At 33.1% G+C, this 21,566-nt stretch overlaps 1 protein-coding gene across 8 annotated transcripts in view; it reads left to right on the forward strand.

Moving 5' to 3' along the window:
• Positions 1-21,566, forward strand: part of EHBP1 (EH domain binding protein 1) — a 403,255-nt gene that overhangs the window by 335,626 nt on the left and 46,063 nt on the right. For 6 of the 8 annotated variants that reach the window (XM_012731519.1, XM_012731523.1, XM_004691436.2 and 3 more), the window contains 3 exons: positions 7,175-7,322; positions 16,306-16,413; positions 19,342-19,466. In XM_012731519.1, coding sequence (XP_012586973.1) covers positions 7,175-7,322; positions 16,306-16,413; positions 19,342-19,466 — 381 coding nt within the window. The remainder of the gene's footprint in view (positions 1-7,174; positions 7,323-16,305; positions 16,414-19,341; positions 19,467-21,566) is intronic. The other 2 variants (XM_004691438.2, XM_012731521.1) reach the window with 1 other exon arrangement.

A 21,566-nucleotide genomic window follows, 5' to 3' on the forward strand; every position in this document is an offset into this window, starting at 1 on the left:
TCTTAAAATAATTTTTTTTTGAGAAATACAGTGTTTACTAGAAATTCATATCTTTTAATGAATGAAAGAAAATCATCACTGATTTAGGATATAAAACTATATTCCCATATCACGTCTAGATATTCTGAGGAAAGATTGATTTCAACATTAACTTGATCATACTCTTACATTTATGTCTTTATTTATATAGCATTGTATACATGGTACTAGGGTAAAGCAAATGCTAGTTAAAATAAAATAGCTGCTATGTCTTGAGACATTATGTAAAGTCCTTGTATATGATATATTTAGTTTCATGCATGAATTCTAATGAAATCACAATTCTTAAAATTCTTTCTGAATCAGTCCTTTTATAGTTTCTTCTCAAATATTGAAAACTAGGTCACAGACTTCACATGCTATTTAATATTTTGTCTATGTATTTTAAACAAATCCAAAATTTAGTAGTTACTACAAAATAAATGTAATCCCTAGGGTTGATCAAAGATTTAATCTGACCAGATGGGGCAAACTTGAGAAAGATTTTGACTTTCCACTCTGTTTTGCAACAAGAAAGGCTGATTTTTTTTTTCTTTCTTTCTTTGTTAGAGAAACAGAGATCAGGCTATCCCCAGAGAAATGAGCAGGTGTGGCCATTTATAAGCATGTCTGCTTATATTACAAACCAGCATAAGAAAAGTTTGAAATGGATTGAAAAGATCTGCTGAGCAGTTTTAATGTTTCTCCCTAAATCCTATTTAGTCAAGGGATGATCAAGTTGGCAGTAAAATATTTAGTCTACTCAAACCTTTAAAGATCTTGTAATTTTATTTTTTTATTCTTATTCTATCTTCAGTGGCAAGTGAATAGGTGTACTTTGGTAATCCTTGCCTCTGGACAAGCACAGAATTCTTTTTTTCTTTGTCCTTTCTGAATGACTAATAACAGAGCATTGCTTCCTGTCTAAGGATGAAAGGATGGCAATTTATTTCTTTTTCTTAGTTTACTACAAAATTGAGGAATTTCATGGACCATTTTAAGAACAGAACTACTAGCAGTGCTAAGTAAGCCCCTTTATAAGCAAAGTTAAAATATATTTAGCATTATTAATAAAATTCATATTAATAAAATAAGACTGCATGAAACACTAGAAATCACTCCAAGTAAGCATATGATATTTGTATTAGGGACGGTAATGATATGGAATTATTTGTTACAAACACAAATTTACAAAGAGCAAGGATGAAGACTGCGCTATCTGAAATAATTTTTTAATTTTGTTAAGGCTTATGTCATGAAAATGTGTATAAATTTGTTTCTTAAATAGGAAGACTTCTCAATCCATGTTTTTCAACTGAGTGAATAAAAATATCTAATATTATGAAAGACAATCTTGGGTGGGTAATGACCTCAGCAGTTACAACAGCATTACTCATGTTCTAATTCACCTTCACAAATCCATGGCATCATATTTTGGCTAAAGTAATGTCAGTCAGTGACATTTGCGGCAAGTATAAAAAGGACCCCCCCATGGCAGCCATTTTTACTTGATTCTTAAGATCCAAAGGCTGCTGAAAGAACAATTGAATAAAGTTGAGGATTGGAGAAGCTTGAATTTCTTGTTTTCTGTGAAATGAAACTCAGTCTTTTTCTTCTCCTTCTCTTTAAAAGCAAAAGTCTGCTAGGGGGTTGTAGCTGTGTCAAAGCCGCAAGGATGCCACTGCTGATCACTTTAATTACTACGACTAAGGAGGATAAAATTAAAAGTAGCACCATTGAAGCAGTGGAAGAAAGCTTGCCTAGATGTCGGTGAACTGTGAAATATAAAAATTGCATACCAATACATTTTTATGGAAAGGAAACAAGGAATTACATTACTTATTCTTGAAGAGTTTGTCCTTAAATTGTCAAGTTTTACTAGTGCATCTATCTATAGCAGATTGTAGACCATTTCATAATGATAAAATAGTAACTTAAAGATATGCTGTGAAAGGACTAAATATTTTTTTCAGTTTATATCCAAAGTATTTAGTTCTGATCCATCTTCCTTATTTGAATATTTTAAATTTGTTATATTGAAATACATGCTCTTTGTACCATAACATGACTTTACCTTATCTTAAAGATGTTAGCAAAGAGAAAGGTAAGCTAAATGTGCTACATTCAGCACTTCTGAAGACTTACAATTTGCGTTCAGGATCCTAAGTTTTAAATGAATGTAAACAATTTAGTTTCTCTTCACCTTTTTGTATTTTGTAGCACAAAGAATTAAACTTGATTTTTATAGCACAAGTATAAATAAAAAACTGGATTAAAAAAAAACCACAATAGTAAATACTCAGAAAAGGATTCTTTTAATGTGACAGGTAGTAGCAATGCTTTGAAATCAGACAGACACTAATTTTAATTTTTACTATACCGCTTAAAACATGTATGACCTTGGGCAGAAGAATTTGTAGAATTTGGTTTATATCAATCCAGAGCAATAGTAGTTGCCTTACAGAATTGTGAATAGTAAATGGAACAGATAATTACATCTGTGAAAACTGTGCACAGACCCAGAACTAGTATTTACTTTAGAATGTTATAACTTGTAAAAAGATGACTGTGGCAAGGAGACCTCCCAAAAATACAGCTTCCATCAGTCCTTTATTGAGTATGTCTGTTTTACAGAAAGGATTATCCAATGTAACTTGATCTGTTATTCTATATAACTCAGTATTAAAGCTAAGTATTATTGCATAGCAAAGATATGACCCATCTTTGAAGCCTAACCTATCTCAATTTATGTACTGAAACTGTACAAATAAGTGAAAGATATGTGTGTCCCATGTATTTAATTTTTCAAGTGTAGTTTTCTTTTTAATGACAGTAGTCTTCCACATTAACCTTACTCTACAGCCCAATGGAAATGTTCTTACTTTTCTCAGCAGACTTAGTAAACAGATTATTTTTTAAAACTGTGATTGTCTTCTTTTGAATACAGAATGGTCAAAATAGATAAAACATCAACACATTTCTGTACTTGGGTAAATTAGGAAAAATCACCATTGCCAAAAATAGTCATTATTAACATAATTAAGTAGCTTGCTGGATGTTGTGTAAAAGTGATGAAATGATTGTCCTTACTCTCAGGTCATTTATGTTTTTAGCATAAGTAATGTTTCTTGTATTTCTTGTGTAACAGATGGATAGATTTTATCTTTTAGCAATATTAATGCAGAAGCTTAACAATAGGTAGTATTTATATAAAAAATTAAAATGCAGTTTTGTACTCCTGATGAATCTGTAAATTAATACTATCACTAAATTGAAACTGATTGAATAATCAATTGATGTAATTACAAGCTTTTCCTTCTGACCATAACAATTAATTTCTGTTTTCTCAGTTCTTTGTCTTAAGGGAAGTTAATGGGTGAGAAAACAAATAATGCAGTTATGCCATCCCACTGGAGAGCTCTAGGCCCAAGCAAAATTGTCTTTGTGGTGTTAGGACATTAGGAGAAAAGTAAATCAAGGCAATCTGATAGGGAACTAGAATTCTGTCAATCAGGCTCAAGATTTTGTGCTGTGTCCATAAACTTTGTTTACTGTAGGGTTTTATGAGTTGTAACCTGCCTTTGCAGTCTGTTAATGAGGCTAAATCTTGCTACTTGAGAATTGAATTACAGCACACCTCTGGGCTAATGGTTATAAACAGAAAGTCCCATTAGGGCAGCATTCCGATTTGTTCATTTGCATTTTTGTTCTATTGTATAGAGAACAATGACGGGTAAATAGGTACAAACAAACAATTTACATGGAAATTGATAAAGTGTCCCTAATTAGTATTTAGAGTTGGTTTTATTAATGATTGCCTGCTTTAAATTACACTTCTGGTAAGCTCCCAGAAACATTTACAGATGGGCATATTATTGAGGGAGGTGAGGAGGGCGAAGGAGATGTATAAAAAAAATTAGCTTCTCATTTTATATTCAGAAAGGTAGAATAATTTATTTCTCTTTAACTCAGTTAAGATGACCCAAGATCACTTCATCTTAGTCTAAATCACCAAATTCCAGCTCTGCAAGAAATTATTCACACAGTGAAATTCACTTAAACCTATTTGCCTGAGGCATATCAAATAATGGTTTTTTTATTATGCTCTTAAATTTTCTTAAGTTTGAAAGATGAAAGTTTACTAAAAGCTCAATTTTCCTCAGTTGGTCTTGTAATTTGACACTTTTGAGATCAAGTCTTTTGCTAGTTAAGAGTAAGGGCTCTGGCATCAAACCCACCTGGACTTTAACATCAGGTCTAGTTGACCATGGAATTTTAAATATTCTCATTAGTAAAAATTGGGCTGTGAAAATTAGATACAAATATTGCTATGATAACCGGTACTGTTATGTAGAGCTTTCTTTCATTTACTGGAACAATGTAGTTATCCTAAAATTCAGTTGCTGTTGGAAAGAAGATAATTGCTTGATTTTTTTTTAATTGCTGATTTTCATGAGTTATTTTAAAAGCTACCTCATATGAGCTCATATATTCATCTAAGGATTTTTATGACTATCATAATGATAAATTTTCAGTGATTAAAGTCTTCTTCTTGATACTGAAATTATTTCAGTTTGTCTCCTAGGAGCTTCAGACTTGCGACCAAATATTTCAAGCTTCTATCTTTATCTTCTCTTGTTAATTTTGATAGCTCTCATTTCTGGCTATCTCAGAATTTATGAAAGAAGGCTTGAATTCTACCAGTCCAGTATGTCTATCTGTTCCTGATGACATCTCTAAGCAACCCTGACTGTCCTTTTCTAAAGTTCATATTCATTAACTTTAACATTTAGTTGTCTACTTCCTTTTTCATGAAAGCCACCTCTACTTTGGTTCTCAGGATATATCAGCGTTCTAGTTCTTTAATTTTCAATCCATCTTGTTCTTTCTTATCTAAAAATAGGTGTGTTAGTGAGTAACCTTTTTTCTGTTTTTCTCCCATAATTTCATGTATTCTTGTAACTTTAGTTTTTAGCCCTGTGGTCATATTATGGCTTTACTTTTATCAAATCCCACTAACTACCTACTAATATTTATTCGAATATCCTGCCTCAAATCCTGTCTTAGGTCCAAATTTCCTTTCCTTTCCTTCTGATACTGTTTCCCCTGATTTTTCTGTCTGTTTTTAGTGCGTCAGTTCTACTAGTTGCCCACATTTAAAACTTCTGAGTCAGCTTTTTTCTTCTTTCCACATGTAATCAATTACAATGAATTGGTGCAGGTATAAATTCTATCTCTAGTATATTTCTTAAGCTTATCTTTCCATTTCCATTACCTCCATTCTGGTTCTGGATTTCATCACAGCTTTCCTGTACTATTATAAGAGCCTCCTAACTTTCCGGTGTAACTGTGCCAGCCTATTTTAAACACCATTGTCAGATTAATCTTTCTCAAATATACCTCTGGTTGATCTTTACTCTAGACAAAAAGGAAAAAACCAAAAAACCACAAACCTACACACATACAAATCTTTGGTTGTCTCTTCCTGTATGTCTTTAAAATGAAGTACTTTGTTGGACAGGACCTTTATAATTTGTCTACCGAACTATTTTTCTGCCTTGTCTTTCTATCATTATTTTTGTTCATGCTAAGGAAAACACGATAAGGTACCTTATCCCCAGTTTACTGATTTGCGTTTATGTCTTTATACTGTTCTACTTCCTGGTCTCATGTTCACTGACTCACTTAACTACCCACTTCCGTATCACCCATTTCACATCCTGCTCATCCTTCAGGTCCAGCTCAAAACCCATGATGCCATCATGTCTCCTGTTTGTCCCAGAGCCAAAAGAATTCTTTCTTCTGAATTCTTGCTACATTTTTATGACACCTCCTTATTGTGGCAATTTTATCTTTCCCTCTATTATTATAGGAACATAAGAGTATAAACTATTAGTTTGCAAGTTTGGAAGTTCTGTAACAAGTACCAGTTCCAAGGTATGTACTACAGACAGACAATCAAGATAAAGCAGATATAGCTCCAACTTCTGATGAGAAGTTGGTATTTTTAGAACTCTGTAATGTAACTTGACAGGTATTTTCTAAAAAAAGTAAAGCACTCACAGTTTGCCAGTGTGGTATGATAGTGACATAGAGGAAGCAGTACTCTAGCCTGAGGAAGTTTAATGGTTGTCAACTGAATCTTAAAGTGTAGGAATTAAATAAGATGAGAATGACAGAAGAACATTCCAGGGAGAGGAAATAACATTTCACACACACAGGTGCATGAAACTACATTATACATGTAATTCTGTGTGGATAGGTGTGAGTTTTTATGGAGGTTGGGAGAGATTAAAAGAAGGTAACTGTAAAAGTATATTGGGGCCAGATTATTTCAGGCTTTGTTCTGTCACAATAATGCCTTGTTTTTTACACTTCCCAATTTACAAAACAATTTTACATTGATTATTTGCAACTTCTAATAATATTTTTAATAGACCAGAACAATTTGTTATTTAATTCTTTATGATTTATAGTTGTTTTAAATATCAAAAGCCACATTATATTTTACCTTTCCTTCTCAATGTACATCGGTGGGGGGGGGGGAGGTAGTGGGAATGGGCCTAGTACATTAGTTACACGTTTCTTTTTTAACAGTAATAACTATAACTGCAATATACAATTTGTTCCTACTCCCAATTCCCTAAAAATACTATTTGATCATCATGGCATAGCATGTTTTCTATGCTGTTGAAGATGTGGTTTAGCTAGTGCTCTCAACCTTTATGAGAATATAACAAGTTAAGCTCTCTTCTTAAAAAATAAGTTGTTAATTAAAATCCGGTTTTAGTATTGTGACTTTTTTCTATAAATCAGATTATTGGTAATAGTTCCTGCTATTTTCTCTCTGTGTACTTATGTACATATACACATCCATAATACATATTTTCTGCTATGTGCCAATAATTTATGTTAAAAAATTCTTTAAAGGCTAGTTTAAATTTTTAAAACATTTAAATATAATAATTTATGAATTAAAAAAAAATTTCTAGGATGTCTTTTAAAAATGGTGTGACATCCAACTGATATAGAGCATCCTATTTATAATGTGGGCCAAGCACCATGCTGTAAACCAGTTACTATCATGATGATCAGATTGAAAATGAAATTGCATTTCTGTCAATTACTGAGTTGGCAACTGTTCAATATATCTTAGCAGCAAGATGAAGAGCGACGTCGGCAGCTGAGAGAGAGAGCTCGTCAGCTAATAGCAGAAGCTCGATCTGGAGTGAAGATGTCAGAACTTCCCAGCTATGGTGAAATGGCTGCAGAAAAGTTGAAAGAAAGGTCAAAGGCATCTGGAGGTGAGTTAAAGAATCTTGTATCACATTCTACAGACAACTCAGAAATCTGCAATGAACCTTTTGGGACTTATAATTCTTCAAAATGTTGCATCAAATACATGAAGTTTCTAACTATTGATACATTACAACAACAACAAAAAAAAAAAACTAAAGGAAGTATAGTAATCAGAAGATAACAGTTGCTGTTTTCCAAATTAACTTTTCGATTTAATTTTTAACAACTCAAGAAGTACTTTTTTAGGATATGCTTTAGAACAAAACTCATACTGACTTTAGCTTATGATCCCCCATGATGGCTTACTAATTGTATTAATTGCAAATTAAATGCAATCAAGTTCTCAACATCTAGTATACAATATCTACTAGTGGTGAGCTTTGAGGTGAAAGATTTTCACTTTGAACAAGATCTTTAGAAAGTACCTTTGACAGTCTTCCGGCGTTACAACCTGATGTGTAGGAATTTTGATTATGTTCCATATCCATCTTCTTACCTGCTTACTCAAAGAGGATCTTTTCGATATCTACAGAGATTATTCTAAGTTTGATGTTGGGACAGGACCAAATATTATTAAAGAGAATTTTAATGTCTGTCAGTGCTCAGTTTGGATGTTTTTAACTTGAAATGTTTTAATTTTATTTAAAAGTAATATATCAAGAGACCTTGGGGTTGTATTTATTTATTTCTGAGGTATAGAACCTATTTATCGAAACATGACAGGTAATTTAGTAAGTTAATGTTAGAATGCTATAATTAATCTGAAGAATAGGCAAGGACTGAAATAAGACTTTAGAGATCTGAAATGATAGTCAGCTATCATTATTTCTAGGTCAATGGCAAGTCTCTTCAGAGTAAACTGAAACTTGCTGATATTCCTAAATGATTGCTTATATTAAAAGCTGGTTGTTGTAGAAAATTACGACTAATTCCTATAGCATATAACTGTCCATCCTGACAAATTGAAAGTTGCTTTTCCAGTCTTACAGGCATCTTCCTTCTGCTTATCTCAGAATGTTTATATTTTAGTTAAAGCCTTCATTTTATCTTTTCAGCTCTTATTCAGAATTTTAACTTAAATTTCTGAACTCTGCTTCAGTTCTGTAATACCATTAGTAACTACTCATTTATGTAATACTATGATAATTTGTTTTCATTTGTTTATAATATTTCTTTGATATCATAAAACTCCAGATTTTCTAAGTCTTAAATTTTTTGCCTCTTTGTATTATAGGATGATAGAAAAACCTATATTCTTGAACCTCTAGGTAGATTTGTCTTAACACAGAACAGATACCTGCATTACCTTTCTTCCCACAGCATAATCCCATGTTAGAGAAAAGTAATAATAGGATAGAGAGGCATCTGGTTTCTCTCAATTTTCTTTTCTAATGGTGAGCTGATAACAATACTAAATAAGCTATAAATACTGAATTTTCTTTTCTAATGGTGAGCTGATAACAATACTAAATAAGCTGTAAATACTGAGAGTGTGAAGAATTTTAAATTTTTAATGGTGTAGGATGGGATAGTTATGTAATTGATCTTATTTCTCTAATCCAACCCTAGTTGAGGTTAAGCTATGACTAGACAAAGTAGAGAGATTATTTCAGTATTATAACCCAGAGAATGGATAGCTTCCCTATTAAAAAAAGTGAGAACTTGATTTTAGCATCATTCAGTAGTCAACAAAGTAATTAAAGAACAAGTAAAGATTAAAGAACTAGCAAAGATATACAAACTAGGACAAGCAAAGCCAGGTGAGATGAAGATTACTTATGGAGAACATGGTGTGAATTCTAGACTATACCCATAGGTCTGTTTCTCCCATAGGATCCAGTATATCTTAGATATTGATAGGTGCTTATTCAGAGCTATAGTTAACCTGTATCAGGTGGAGCAGGCCTATTTCCTCTCCTCACTAGTGGATATTGGTCTGTCTTCATAAAGGTATATTGGTCAGACTAGGTCTATCTATTCTCACTTTAAGGTCTAAGCTGAAAATTACTGAAGCTGGGACTGAAGCTGAACACTACTGAAGCTGAGACCTTAGAACAGTGGCAAGGGTAAAATTAGGGACTGAAATTGAGCTATTCATCTATAGATATTTATCTATTGATGTACTCTCAGTGTATGCTCTGTGTTAGATGAGGATTCAACAAACAGCTAGAAAAGAACCAAAGTAAATAATTTGGAATTTGTAGGTCATATATTGTCTGTTTTGACTACTAGGTTCTGCCTTTAGAGCCTAAAAGTAGCTGAATGATATGCAAATGAATGGGTATGCCTGTTATTTACCCCCATATGGACCATTGCATGGCAAACTGAAAATTCGATTGGGTTCATCAGATTGTGAGCCTATGAAACTGATAAGTCAGGAAATAGAATGGACAAGTGAGTGATTCTTCTTAACCATGTCTAGGAGTCATTAGGTCTGAATAAGGAATAGTGTGAAAGTGAAAAAAAAGTTCTAGATGGAGGATTAATGCAGGAATCGTCCTCACTAGGAAGACTTTGGAAAGCAAGTGGTCCTGAGAGACAAAGAGAGGAGTGGTCAAGAACTGAAATAAATGGTGGAAGCTCAGCGTAAGGAATGTGTTGAACATGACTGGTATTCAGACGCATTGCCTGAACCTACTTGGAACCTTGCTTTTTCTGTATTCACAGGCAGCATCTAGCCTCAGTGAGGAAATTAACTTAGTAAATATGAGGTGAGGTGAGGTGTGGTGTCTTCAGGTTCATGGTATCCAAAGAAAACATATGCAAGAAATTTTAGGTCATGTATTCAAGCTATCCATTACATCCTGTTTTCATCAGAAATAGCTTAATTCTGATGAAATTCAGAATCACACCTAACCAAGAAGCCATAGCCTAGGTTTTCACTTATCTTCCTTTTGACATAATTTTAGGGTTTATGAGAGAATTGGGTGTGCTTTTTCAATTTCTGCATCATTTTTCTGCATCAAATCTTATGTACCTTAAGTAACATTTACTTCTATTTTTTTTCCCTAATAATATATTTTTGTTGCATTTTCTACCTTTTGTTTGATTTCTATAGAAGAACTTTAACAGTTAGGGATTTTATAGGGACTGCCAATGAAAAATTTCTTTAATCATGTTATAAATGAGTAGTTTATAATTTTTCCTGAGTAGTTTTCTGAATGTTATTTTAGTGATAGCCATCCTCTATTTTTTTTTCTAATGCAGAAATTCTTTATACTTTTATCAGATACACTGGATTTCTATTTAGTTTATTTTTAAATAATAAGTGTTGAAGATGAGACATATTGCTGTGCAATTAACTATGCCTTTGGGATCACCATTTTGCTAATAGTGCTGTGCAGTATCTTTTGGAATGTACTGTCTCTTCCCCAGTGCATATCCAAACTCCTTTTACCTTTTTCTGCATGTATTGTACATGCTATCCTTGCAAAGCAATTTCTATTATATGGTAGCTCGTTAGTTTACTTTCTGCCATGTTCACCCATGGTCAGTGGTTAGCCATAAAGGATGTGTGTTTGAGGAATGTGGTATTTAGGATCTTAAATATAGAGACATATATGCACTTCAGTTCTGTTAGTGTTAAAAAATATATATATGTAACAATAGCTGTTGAAAAGAATTCAAGGGGTCATGGTAAAACTGAAGACAGTAAATGGAAACAAAGTGGAAAACCATTCTAAAGAAAACTTGAGCTGTATAGAACAATTTCTACTTTTGCCTGCCCAAATGTAATCCTTTTATCTGTTAACATTGAATTAACCCACTCAGCATACTAGTGAGTGGTAGGAGATCGAGATTTTATTTAGCCAAGAAATAAACTGGCATGGCACCTGTTTAAAATAACACGGAAACTCAGCACTGTATAAATAGACAATGAAAGGAGGTTCAATTTTCTCAATATCCTGAAACCTGAAAGTATCTGTATTTGACCATATGATCTAAACTTACCGATTCTCTTCTTAGCAATACCATCCTTGTACTCAGCACAAGAGTCAATCTTCAGATCTGCCTTTTCATATTATCTACTCAAACACCCTGTGTGCAGTTAGTTTTCAAATCATGTCATTCCCATCCCTAATTCTTTGATCCTAAGTTGGATTCTCCATTCTGCTTGCCTGGGGGTTATGATTATTTCTAAAAAGGGTTTCCTGCATCCATACTTTCTGTCTCTAATTCAACATATAGGTCAGCTACTTTTATGCAAAGGATGATGTTATATGTATAATATGTTCCCACACCCCAGACCATTAATTCTTTCACATAAGAGGACATATCAGGGCCCTCCCTGGTGGCACAATGGGTAAAAGTACAGTACTGTGAAGCTATAGCTTTAATGCAAAGGATGATGTTATATGTATAATATATATATTCCCACACCCCTGACCATTAATTCTTTCACATAAGAAGACATAACAGGGCCCTCCCTGATAGCACAGTGGGTAAAGTACAGTACTGTGAAGCTATAACAGCCATTATAGCACAGCTTCAATCCCGTGACAGAGAGGGTGACCCAGATGGCATGGCAGACCTTACCTGTCTCATCCACTGCTCCCCTGAGCAGTGCACTTCATCAGTCTGCTTGTTCTGCTTCCTGCTCTGTCTCTGGTGAATCCTCTCACTCTCCACACCTGTGACCTGTATCCCAGTTATGTATGCATGAATAAATAAATCTTTTAAAAAAAGAAGGCATATCAAAATATAAGCAAGAGTGATACTACAAGAATCATATTGAACTAGTCTAATTTATAAAAGACATAAACTGCAGTGCTTCTAACTACTTACTACTAAAATGAGTAATTCTAATTATTTTATATAAATTTCACAACTGATTGCAATAAGATACTTTGGTAGAAAACTGCTTACATAGAGTAGCAGTAGTATGAACACATTGGACTCTCCTCTCTCACGACTAAATTACAACAAAATCAAGTCTCAACAACTTCTGCATGATGATTGAAGACTACTGCATACATAGGGAACAGCAGTCTGGTGGAAAGGGATAGAAAAGTTAACAGCAATGTTTGACGTGATACCAGGGCAGTTCAACCAAAAGGGGGGGGGGGGAATGCTGTATGGAACTCAGGAGCACATGTCCACATTGAGAACTTGTGTTAGAGATGGAGCACTGTGTTGATGGCACTGTGTTAAAGATGGAGGTGCCCAGAGTTAGCACGCAGGACAGAAAGTATAGTACTAGAAGCCTAGAAGAATAGGGGTAGAATGTGGTTACTGACTTGAGCTTGAGGTTCCCACTAGGGCAACTGTCCAAACTGCACTGGGAGAACAAGATCAGACCACCTATATCTGCCCACAAGAGACTAGTCTTCTCAGCCTGATCTGGGATATTCAGAATACCTGCCTAACCTCACCCAAGGCCAAGCTGAAACTGAAGCTAAATGTTCTTGCTAGCCAGAGTGTAAGAACCCAGATCTTAATAAAATGATCAAGCATACCAGGGCCAGGGCCCAAAACTTCTGTCTGTGGTTCTGTCTCAACTGTAGTTCCCACTTAGGCTACATTTAGTATAGAATCACAACTTAGAGGGTAAGGCTGGTATGAGACTGTAGTTGGCCCAGGAGTTGACCTAAGGGAAGGGCTCACTGGGGATCCCTATCACTTGGTTGATGTATCTGCAGTAGAGTAGGAGTCTTGAACCCTTGATGTTCACTGGGCATAATGCTTTGGTGCACTACCTTGTTTCCCTCCTACCTATTAGCCCTGCAAGCATCAGTGCACTAAATATGTGAACAGGAGCAAAGGTAGCAGTTGCAAAATAACAGACACCTAAAGATCCTGGGTGAAAAAACTAGGCTTATACTCTGCTTCTTATAGGAAGGGTACAAAGGCAATTTATTAAGGTAGGAAAAGGGAACTCTATTCCAATGCATAAAAGCTAAAAATGAAGAGAGAGAAGAGCATATTATACATGTTTAAGCCAAAAAAGAGCCAAGAGATGTCTCAGTCCCTAGTAGATCTATGAAATATGCCTGAATAAGTTAAAGGTAACAGTTTTAACCATGCTTGCTGAATTAAGGTAAACAATTGAAGATACAAAACAGAATCTCAGCAAAGACTGAGAGAATATAAGACTTTTACAATTAAAACTAATATATCTAAAAATACTATTACCAAAATAAAAAGTATAATAAAGGACCTCAATAGACAAATTCAAGTAGTAGAGAGAATTAGTGAACCAGAAAGCACAGTAGTGGAGAACATATAAACAGAACAGAAGAGAATTTAGAAAATGAAAACAGCGTAAGAACTCTTTGGGTTAACCTAAAGAAAAATAACATCTGTATCACAGGGATCACAAAAGGAGAAGAGAAAGAGAAAGGCTTAGACAAAAATTTTAAAGAAATAATTACCTCAATCTTGAAAATCAGACGTTCAGATCCAAAAGCCAGAGTTCCAAGCAAACTAATACCAAACTGACATACTTCATGACAATTGTAATTAAACTATTGAAAGCCAATGACAAGGATAGCATATTGAAACCTCAAGAGAAACAATTAACAACCTAAAAAGGAACACTGATTAGACCATCGGTGGACTTTTCAGTAGAAATCTCAACGATAAAAAGGGAATGTCAGAAGATATTTAGAGTATTCAGTGACAAAGATATTCAGTCACTAGTACTTTACCTTGCAAGGTTAGCACTCAAGACAGGAAGGGTAGAGAGCTTCACCTAAAGGCAAAGAGTAGAGTGATGATCATGTTAAAGCACAAATTATCACTCTGTTCCTGCCACATAAAATTTGAACTTGTTTTGCCATTCAGGGATCGCTGCAGTTTTGCCTTTCAAGTCTTACCTGCCATTATTTCCCTTTAAGCAAAATATTTTTGAGCAAAATAGGACTTTATACCATTATCTGAACATGACCTTTGCTTTCATGTAATGCCTCTCTCAAATTATGCCTATTGAAGTCTTCAGATCCAATTTAAAAGTTATTGCTTCCAGTAAATGATTCCTTATACTATGGCCCAAGAGTAATCTTTTGTCTCTTAAATTTGCTTTGTATCTTATTTCTACCCATGACATTTGCCTGTCCTGTATTAGTTATTTTGAAAATATACCTTTTTTAGAAAAAGATTTATTTATTTATTTAGACATACAGAACTTGGATACAGGCCAGAGGTACAGGGATGGTGAGAGGATTCACTAGAGACAGAGTGGGGAGCAGAACTGGCAGATCAACACAGTACACTGATGAGGGGAGCAGCGGTCTAGTCAGGAGAGGTCTGCTGAGCCATGGAGGTCACCTCCCTGGCTGAGGATTGAACTCACACTGACGCTGCTGTGGCTAGCTTGCAGTGCTTTGTCCTAACCCATTGTGCCACCAGGGAGGGTCTTGAATATATACTTTCAAAGTGAAATAATTAACTTATACAGCTTGCTGTCTCCTTAGCATCTAGCAGTGTCTTGCAAATTGCAGCTACAGTATATGTGGTAGTAGAAATTTGTTAAATAAATGAACAAACTTTGAATTTTTTGCTTTTGCTCAACATTAATTATGGTCATTAATAATCAATGGTGGTTTGTTGGGAGCAACAAAGTATTGCACTACACCTCTAAAAACTACTGATATTAAACTTTTTCTGGTATAGTAACATGAAAGTAGTATTCTGCATTATTTAACACTCAGGAAATATTTAATTTATTTATATACAATACACAAATATTTAAAGAAGAACTTATGAGTATAATGAAGTTGAAGATGCTGATTTTTATGAAATTAGTCAAATATTTGTGCTAAGAACAGTTAATTAGAAAAAAAAATCTCAGTTGTACCTCAGTACAATTGAGGTACAAATACATACAGTGCTTTAGCGATTTGAAAGCATTTAGCAACATTTCTCCCCTGTATACATTTCTCAGTCTGTTTCTTTGTTGTATTCTTCTAGATGGTTTATTATCTAGTAAATGTATGTAGTTATTATTAATATTAAATAAAATACAATATAAGATTTTACTTGAAAAGCCTACAAACACAGAGGTATATAGGGGAAATGACAAAGATTAAAGGACTAAGCCCAAATTACAGAATTTTGGAATTTCATGGAAAACCTTAGGAATACTTCATTATTCCAATAAGAAATAAATTGTAGAGTAATAGAGATATTTTTCAATTCTCAGGACTAGAGAGATACTTCTCCAAAAGGTAAAAAATTTAAAGCTGAATCTCTAATAAACAGATCAAGTTAATGCTATACCTTTTCAAATATATGAAATTTCAATATTTTTATCCAGTTTTATCACTAGTATTTAGAAAGGAAAGATGTATAATAGAAAATTTTAATATGAAAAAATGACTGCATTGTGACCTAAAATATTTTACTATAGGTATAAAAAATAGTGCATTACTGTCTCTTTCAGTTCACTTTTGAATTATAGTTTTTTTCCAGCTTTTAGTCTTCCAAGATATTTGTCTTAACTGTTTTTGAACTTTCTTTTGTACAGTGGTATTGTCTGCTTTGTCTTAATCTATCTCTTAATTTATCTGTAACACTTTTATGTAATTTCAGTAATAACACAAAAGCATTCAGGTCTTCATAGAAATGAATGGTTTCTTTATACATTTATATCAGTTAAATGACCAAAAATGTGAAATTTATAAATACTGGTGGATGACTGTTATCAAATCAGCTTTATTTTTGTGTTATTATTGGAGACCATTAATGATTATGTTTTAAAAGAGAGGAACTCAGTGAACTCAGTGATTCAGAGAGCATGTGGCAAATTGTCAAAACCCAAAACCTTTGCATTTGTTTTCATGTAACAATCATTTTTGATACAGGAGTGTAAATATAAATGTTATTCCAATAGTGGAAAAAGTAACTTAAAATAGATTTCATAATTATCTGTGTCAGACTTGAATTTAATTAAATATATCATTAAGATACTAATTTTTCTTCTTTAATGTTGTAGATAAACAATATAAAATAGAAATAATATACTAACATTATTACAACATGTTCTTACAGATGAAAATGATAATATTGAGATAGATACTAACGAGGAGATTCCTGAAGGCTTTGTTGTAGGAGGTGGAGATGAACTTACTAACTTAGAAAATGACCTTGATATTCCCGGTAATTTTAAATTATAAATATTTTGTGTCCTGCTGCATGGCAATTTTATGGTTTTGTTTTTATTATCTCACCAATAATGATAATAAGCTAGTTTTAACTTTTATGTAGTTTTATCATGTTACACCCTCACAAATCATTTCATTATATTCACTTTCATCAATTTTATGTTATTTTGTTGTAAACTTAATGTTAAAACTAGCATTAAAATTGGAATAACAAAGTATGGCTGTGTTCTCTTATTACTAATATTCTTCTATAGTTTATGTTATGATACATGAGACAATTTGTAGGTATTCAATAAGTGGTTTTCTTCTCAACCTAAATATTTTTCTGTGCTGTAATAAGGTATAGATATAATCCCTTGGAATACTTGAAATGTAAATCTAAACTGTGGACCTCAGTTTTTGGCTTATTTAGAATTGATAGTCATAGTTTTGATATTATTTAACAAATTTTTTCTTTTAAATGTTAAAGTGTTGCTTCTAATAAGTCATTTTGCATGGACTTAATTACTGATTACAATAAGATGTTTTGAAAGTCACTTACTTGGACTGCTATTTAGTTAATCTCAAATATCGATAACCATACCAATAACAACATTGACAGTTGGCCCTCTAAGTTATTTTTTAAAAATAAAGATACTTGCTGGTGGTTTTTAATAGCTAAGTGTGTTCCTTATGTATTGCCTTCATAAGAAAGCAGTAGGTAGCAATTCAAAGCTTTGTATACCTGAGGGTTTCATAAATTCTGATTGAATTGAATTCTTATAGCAATAAAATGCCTTGGGGATTTCTTTGGACTTAAGAAGGTGAAGTCCCTAATATTTATCTTTTCCTGTAAAAAGCTAAAAGGAATGAGAGCAGGCATTCTTCTTTCCAGCCCTAGCATGCCCCTGCAATGCTAGCCTGCTTTGTTTCTTCCCATGTTTGAAATCAAGCTGTTATTTCCCCCAGAAACAATCAACAGGGTCTTCCTAACTACAGGGAGTATCCAAGAAAATCCATGACCTTTTCTCAGTAGCTCCTTCATGATCTAGTATTAAGTTGTATTTTTATTAGGTCATGGTCTAATATTAAATTGTACTTATACCAGATCAAATATATAATTGTGCAAGTCCAAGAGAATACTGATATTTACGGAAATTGTTAAATATTGAATACAGTGCTAGACCTGCCTATAACTTTTTTCTATTTAAAATACTGTAGAACTTCAGTAAGTTTGATTATTCTTTTTGAAAATATTTTTATTATTGGTTGCCCACCCTCCACCACAATTACCATAGGCTTTATTAGAAGCCAATAATATTCCATTATGCTAATGTCTTCCATAAGTACAGAGGCCTTAACATTCAATTTATGGAAGTATAAAGTCAGGAACAATGAGTGATACATACTTCTTGATTTTAAAACAGATTATGAAGACAGGAAAATTTAGCCGTTCTTAGGTGAGGAGACTTTTCTCGTTTCCCTTACAGCAACTTTGTATGATGTATCAACCCTACAGCCCTGATTTTTGCCCTTTAAAAAAAGTATGTATGCCAAACAGAAAACCCATCTCAGTTTTCCTGTTTTTGGAGTCAACTAATAACATTGTTTACAACTCTCAACTATGCCAATGAGTGTTGGCATGTGCGTAGGACAGACTTTCCAATTCAGACCTTGATTTATTTCATGGCAATAAGAAATAGAAATGAATACAGACTGAAATCTAGACACACATAGCATTTATTATGATTTTTATCCCTGCTTTATTTTCCCCAAAATTCTTTTTCTCATATGTATATAAAAGTCATAATGTTTTAATAATAGTTTGTTTAATCTTTATCTTGATTTGACCATAGTTCATCAGATACTGTTTAAAAAAGAAGCCTGGCAATATAAACTGACCAATTTGCATGAAAGTAATGATAATAGCATTTATTAAGAATCTTATAATTAGAAAACTTATTAATCTTAATGAAAAATACCATTCAACAAATGGGTGGTGTGTCTTTTAGAACCATTTTATTAATGAGTTGCTTTGAGTGAATTTGTGCTAGAAGCTTTACTTGTTTCTGAACTATTTTGTTATTAAGGATTGATGTATTTCCTAAGAATGTTTTGGAATTGTTTCATTTTAAAATAATAGATTTGTTTTATAGGTATTTGTAAATATATACCTTGTTTCAACAAAGATTATTATATACTCATTCATAAACATTTGGTTCTACAGTATATATGTTACCGTCAAGATCAGATTAACAACCTGTTTTAATGTGGCATCATATGGATAAATTTAATATACTACAAGAACTGAAATTAAAATAATATAGTAGAGAGTCAGATGTATCATCTCTTAGATATCTTGTTTAAGATAGTCTTTTTTTGTATAAATATATGCATCAAAGACAGGTTTAGGATTTCAGGTAAACATAACAACTACATGCTGTAGTATAATTAGTCATTAAGTATGTTGACTGTATTCTTTAAGGAGACTGATTTTGAGGCTAAAATACACATTATAGGTATGTATATGTCTATGTACTAAGAAACTAAATCTTAATTTTTCCCATCACAAAAAAAAATGGTTATTTTGTTAAGTGATAGAGGTGTTAGCTAAAGCTACATGGTGGTTGTGATGCAGTATATACATGTATCAAATCAACACATAAACTTATAACATGTGATATATCAATTATGCCTTAAGAAAAAAATTTTAGAATATAGTCAGTATATCTAAAGAATACTCAATTATACTATAGTTATATGGCACATAGTGTAGTATGTGTATATGTGTATGTGTGTTTAAAGAGTTGTCTGATCTTATTTACTACCCTAATGTCCTTTTCTTTTTTCTTTAAAAAATTCAGTAGTATTTTTATGATAGACCCTAAATAGTTTAGGTATCTAGATTTATCTTACTCAGTTACTCATTTTATATATCTAACAGAACAAAACACCAAGGTGGTAGACTTGAAGCTGAAGAAACTCCTAGAAGCTCAGCCACAGGTGGCAAATACATTTTCCAGTGCTGCTCAGAAAACTGTAACTGAGAGCTCAGAAGATGACTTTAAGGTAAATCTTAGTTGTTTAAAGTATTTGACTCAGTATCTGTGTATTCTCATTTCTACTGGCACATTATAATCCCAGAAAAGTATTTCTTACCATGTTCTTAATGTTAAGATAAAATTGTAAAATATTTATCAAATAACCAATAAATATAAATTTGATAATCAGTATGTTCTGTTTTTCAGAGAAACTACTATTTTAATATGTTAGTTAAAGTAGAAGATATTCTTAACTTTTATAGATGTCTATATTTTGCTAAGAAGAACATCATTAAGAGAATTCTAGCATATTTTCTGTAATCCTCTACCTTTGACCTTTATAGGTGAAGTAGAATTAATGTTAATTAATACATGAGAATGGTATGTAGCCATTTTCATGTAATGGTATCCTAATTCTAAGATTCTTATATGTGTTTTGTGCCACTATGAATCTAAACTTACGTAAGATTTTAGCCAAAATCCAAAACTATAAGATGATGATGATTTAGATTTATTTATATTACCTCCATTTAAGCCTTCCTACTTTTTCCTCGCAGTATATCATTAATATTTCTCTAGCTTTAGGGCACTTCTGGTCCTGTATAACTTTTCACCCACCTGCGGACTATGGGGACTGCCTTGCTGACTGAAAGGATTTCCTTCCTCTGACACAGAGATGCTTTGAAGTCCCAAAACAATGACTTTCATTGCTTTTCCCTTACATTGTCGGTTTCTATAAATTGGTGATGAAAGTGTGTGGCAGCACCAGAGGACTTTTGGTCTCTATCTTTGAACAAAAGGAAGCCTGGATCAGGTCTGATTTTTTGCGTTCAATTTAGCTTTCTGCAGTGGATTTAATGCAGAATGAAGCTGGCCTAAGAATAATACAATGGATTGAAAAGGCTAACTGAATTAGTGGGTTTAGAGGAATACATTTGTAAAGTGGCAGAAGTCCCTAGTCATAAAAAGGTTTCTTAAGATGGGATTTGCTGGCTAATCGCACTGATATTTTAGCATGTTGCCAAGACTCAAAAAATTTAGCCATGTTTGTTTATTTTGGTAAAGGCTTAAGTTTTAGACTATTGGGAAGTTATTATGATAACAGTAAAATACACATTTCTAAGAAAACAAGCAAGTGTATATTATTTCTATCTTGCCTATATAGCTAGCATATTATATGCATGATAGCACTTACTAATAATTAGATGACTTAAAATAGTTATTTTCATTCTTAACATGCAATTTTCTGAATATGAAATTGGTTTTGCTTTCCACAGAGTTTATGTAGTAATTTTTAAAGTTATCCAACAAAAGGCATGTATTAAACAGCTTGTCTTTGTATGACTTTTTAGTTAAGATTTTTTTGATGGTGGTTATAAAGAACATATAGAGTCCATCTGTTCTCTTGAAGCTTTTAGCGTTGATTTGGGTTGTTTTTTTTTTTTTTTTTTTTTTGATAAAATGCAGTTTACACATTTATAAATGAGGCATTCTGTGTTTGTGGAAAAGGATAAACTGTTACCTTCCCTTGAGGATTCTGTATCCCAGGCCTCCTTGAGGCTAGAGAATAGGCCATTGGAGGACTCCCTCATTACCGATTGTCTCAATGCAGAGGAAGGGCAAAGTCTTGGTAGCTTTTGATAACCAGTTTCAGCATTCAGCAGGCTTAGCTATTAGTCATGCATCTTAGCCTTTCCCTATTTACTTTCAAAACACTTAATAAAAATAATAAAAGATTAGGTATAAAATGAAATATTTGTTTGGTACACAGCACCTCGGTATCTGCAGCTTCCACACACCGCAGTGGTTCAGTCTTCTGGGATATTTCTTGTTGATAGAACCATTTGAATTTGTTACCAGTATTAACATAGGAAGCTCTGGAAAAGATAATTGTAGTTTCCTTAGCTGTAAAGGGCTTACTTACAAATCTGGCTTTGGAAAGTTATAGCTGATGAAATGCAGTTCAGTGGGGTAGTATTATAATCCTACCTTTTAGCCTTCATCCAGCATTAGTGGTTTATCTCAATGGGCATAAAATTAGAAACTAGTTCTTCTTGTCATACAAGTCTGTGGGACTACAAGCTGATGGGGTGGAATGGTGGGGGCTGGACATGAGAATAGATGAGGC

Source organism: Condylura cristata, unplaced genomic scaffold (genome assembly GCF_000260355.1).
Source record: "Condylura cristata isolate star-nosed mole 26May11 unplaced genomic scaffold, ConCri1.0 scaffold00031, whole genome shotgun sequence".
In the NCBI taxonomy this organism is placed as follows: domain Eukaryota; kingdom Metazoa; phylum Chordata; class Mammalia; order Eulipotyphla; family Talpidae; genus Condylura; species Condylura cristata.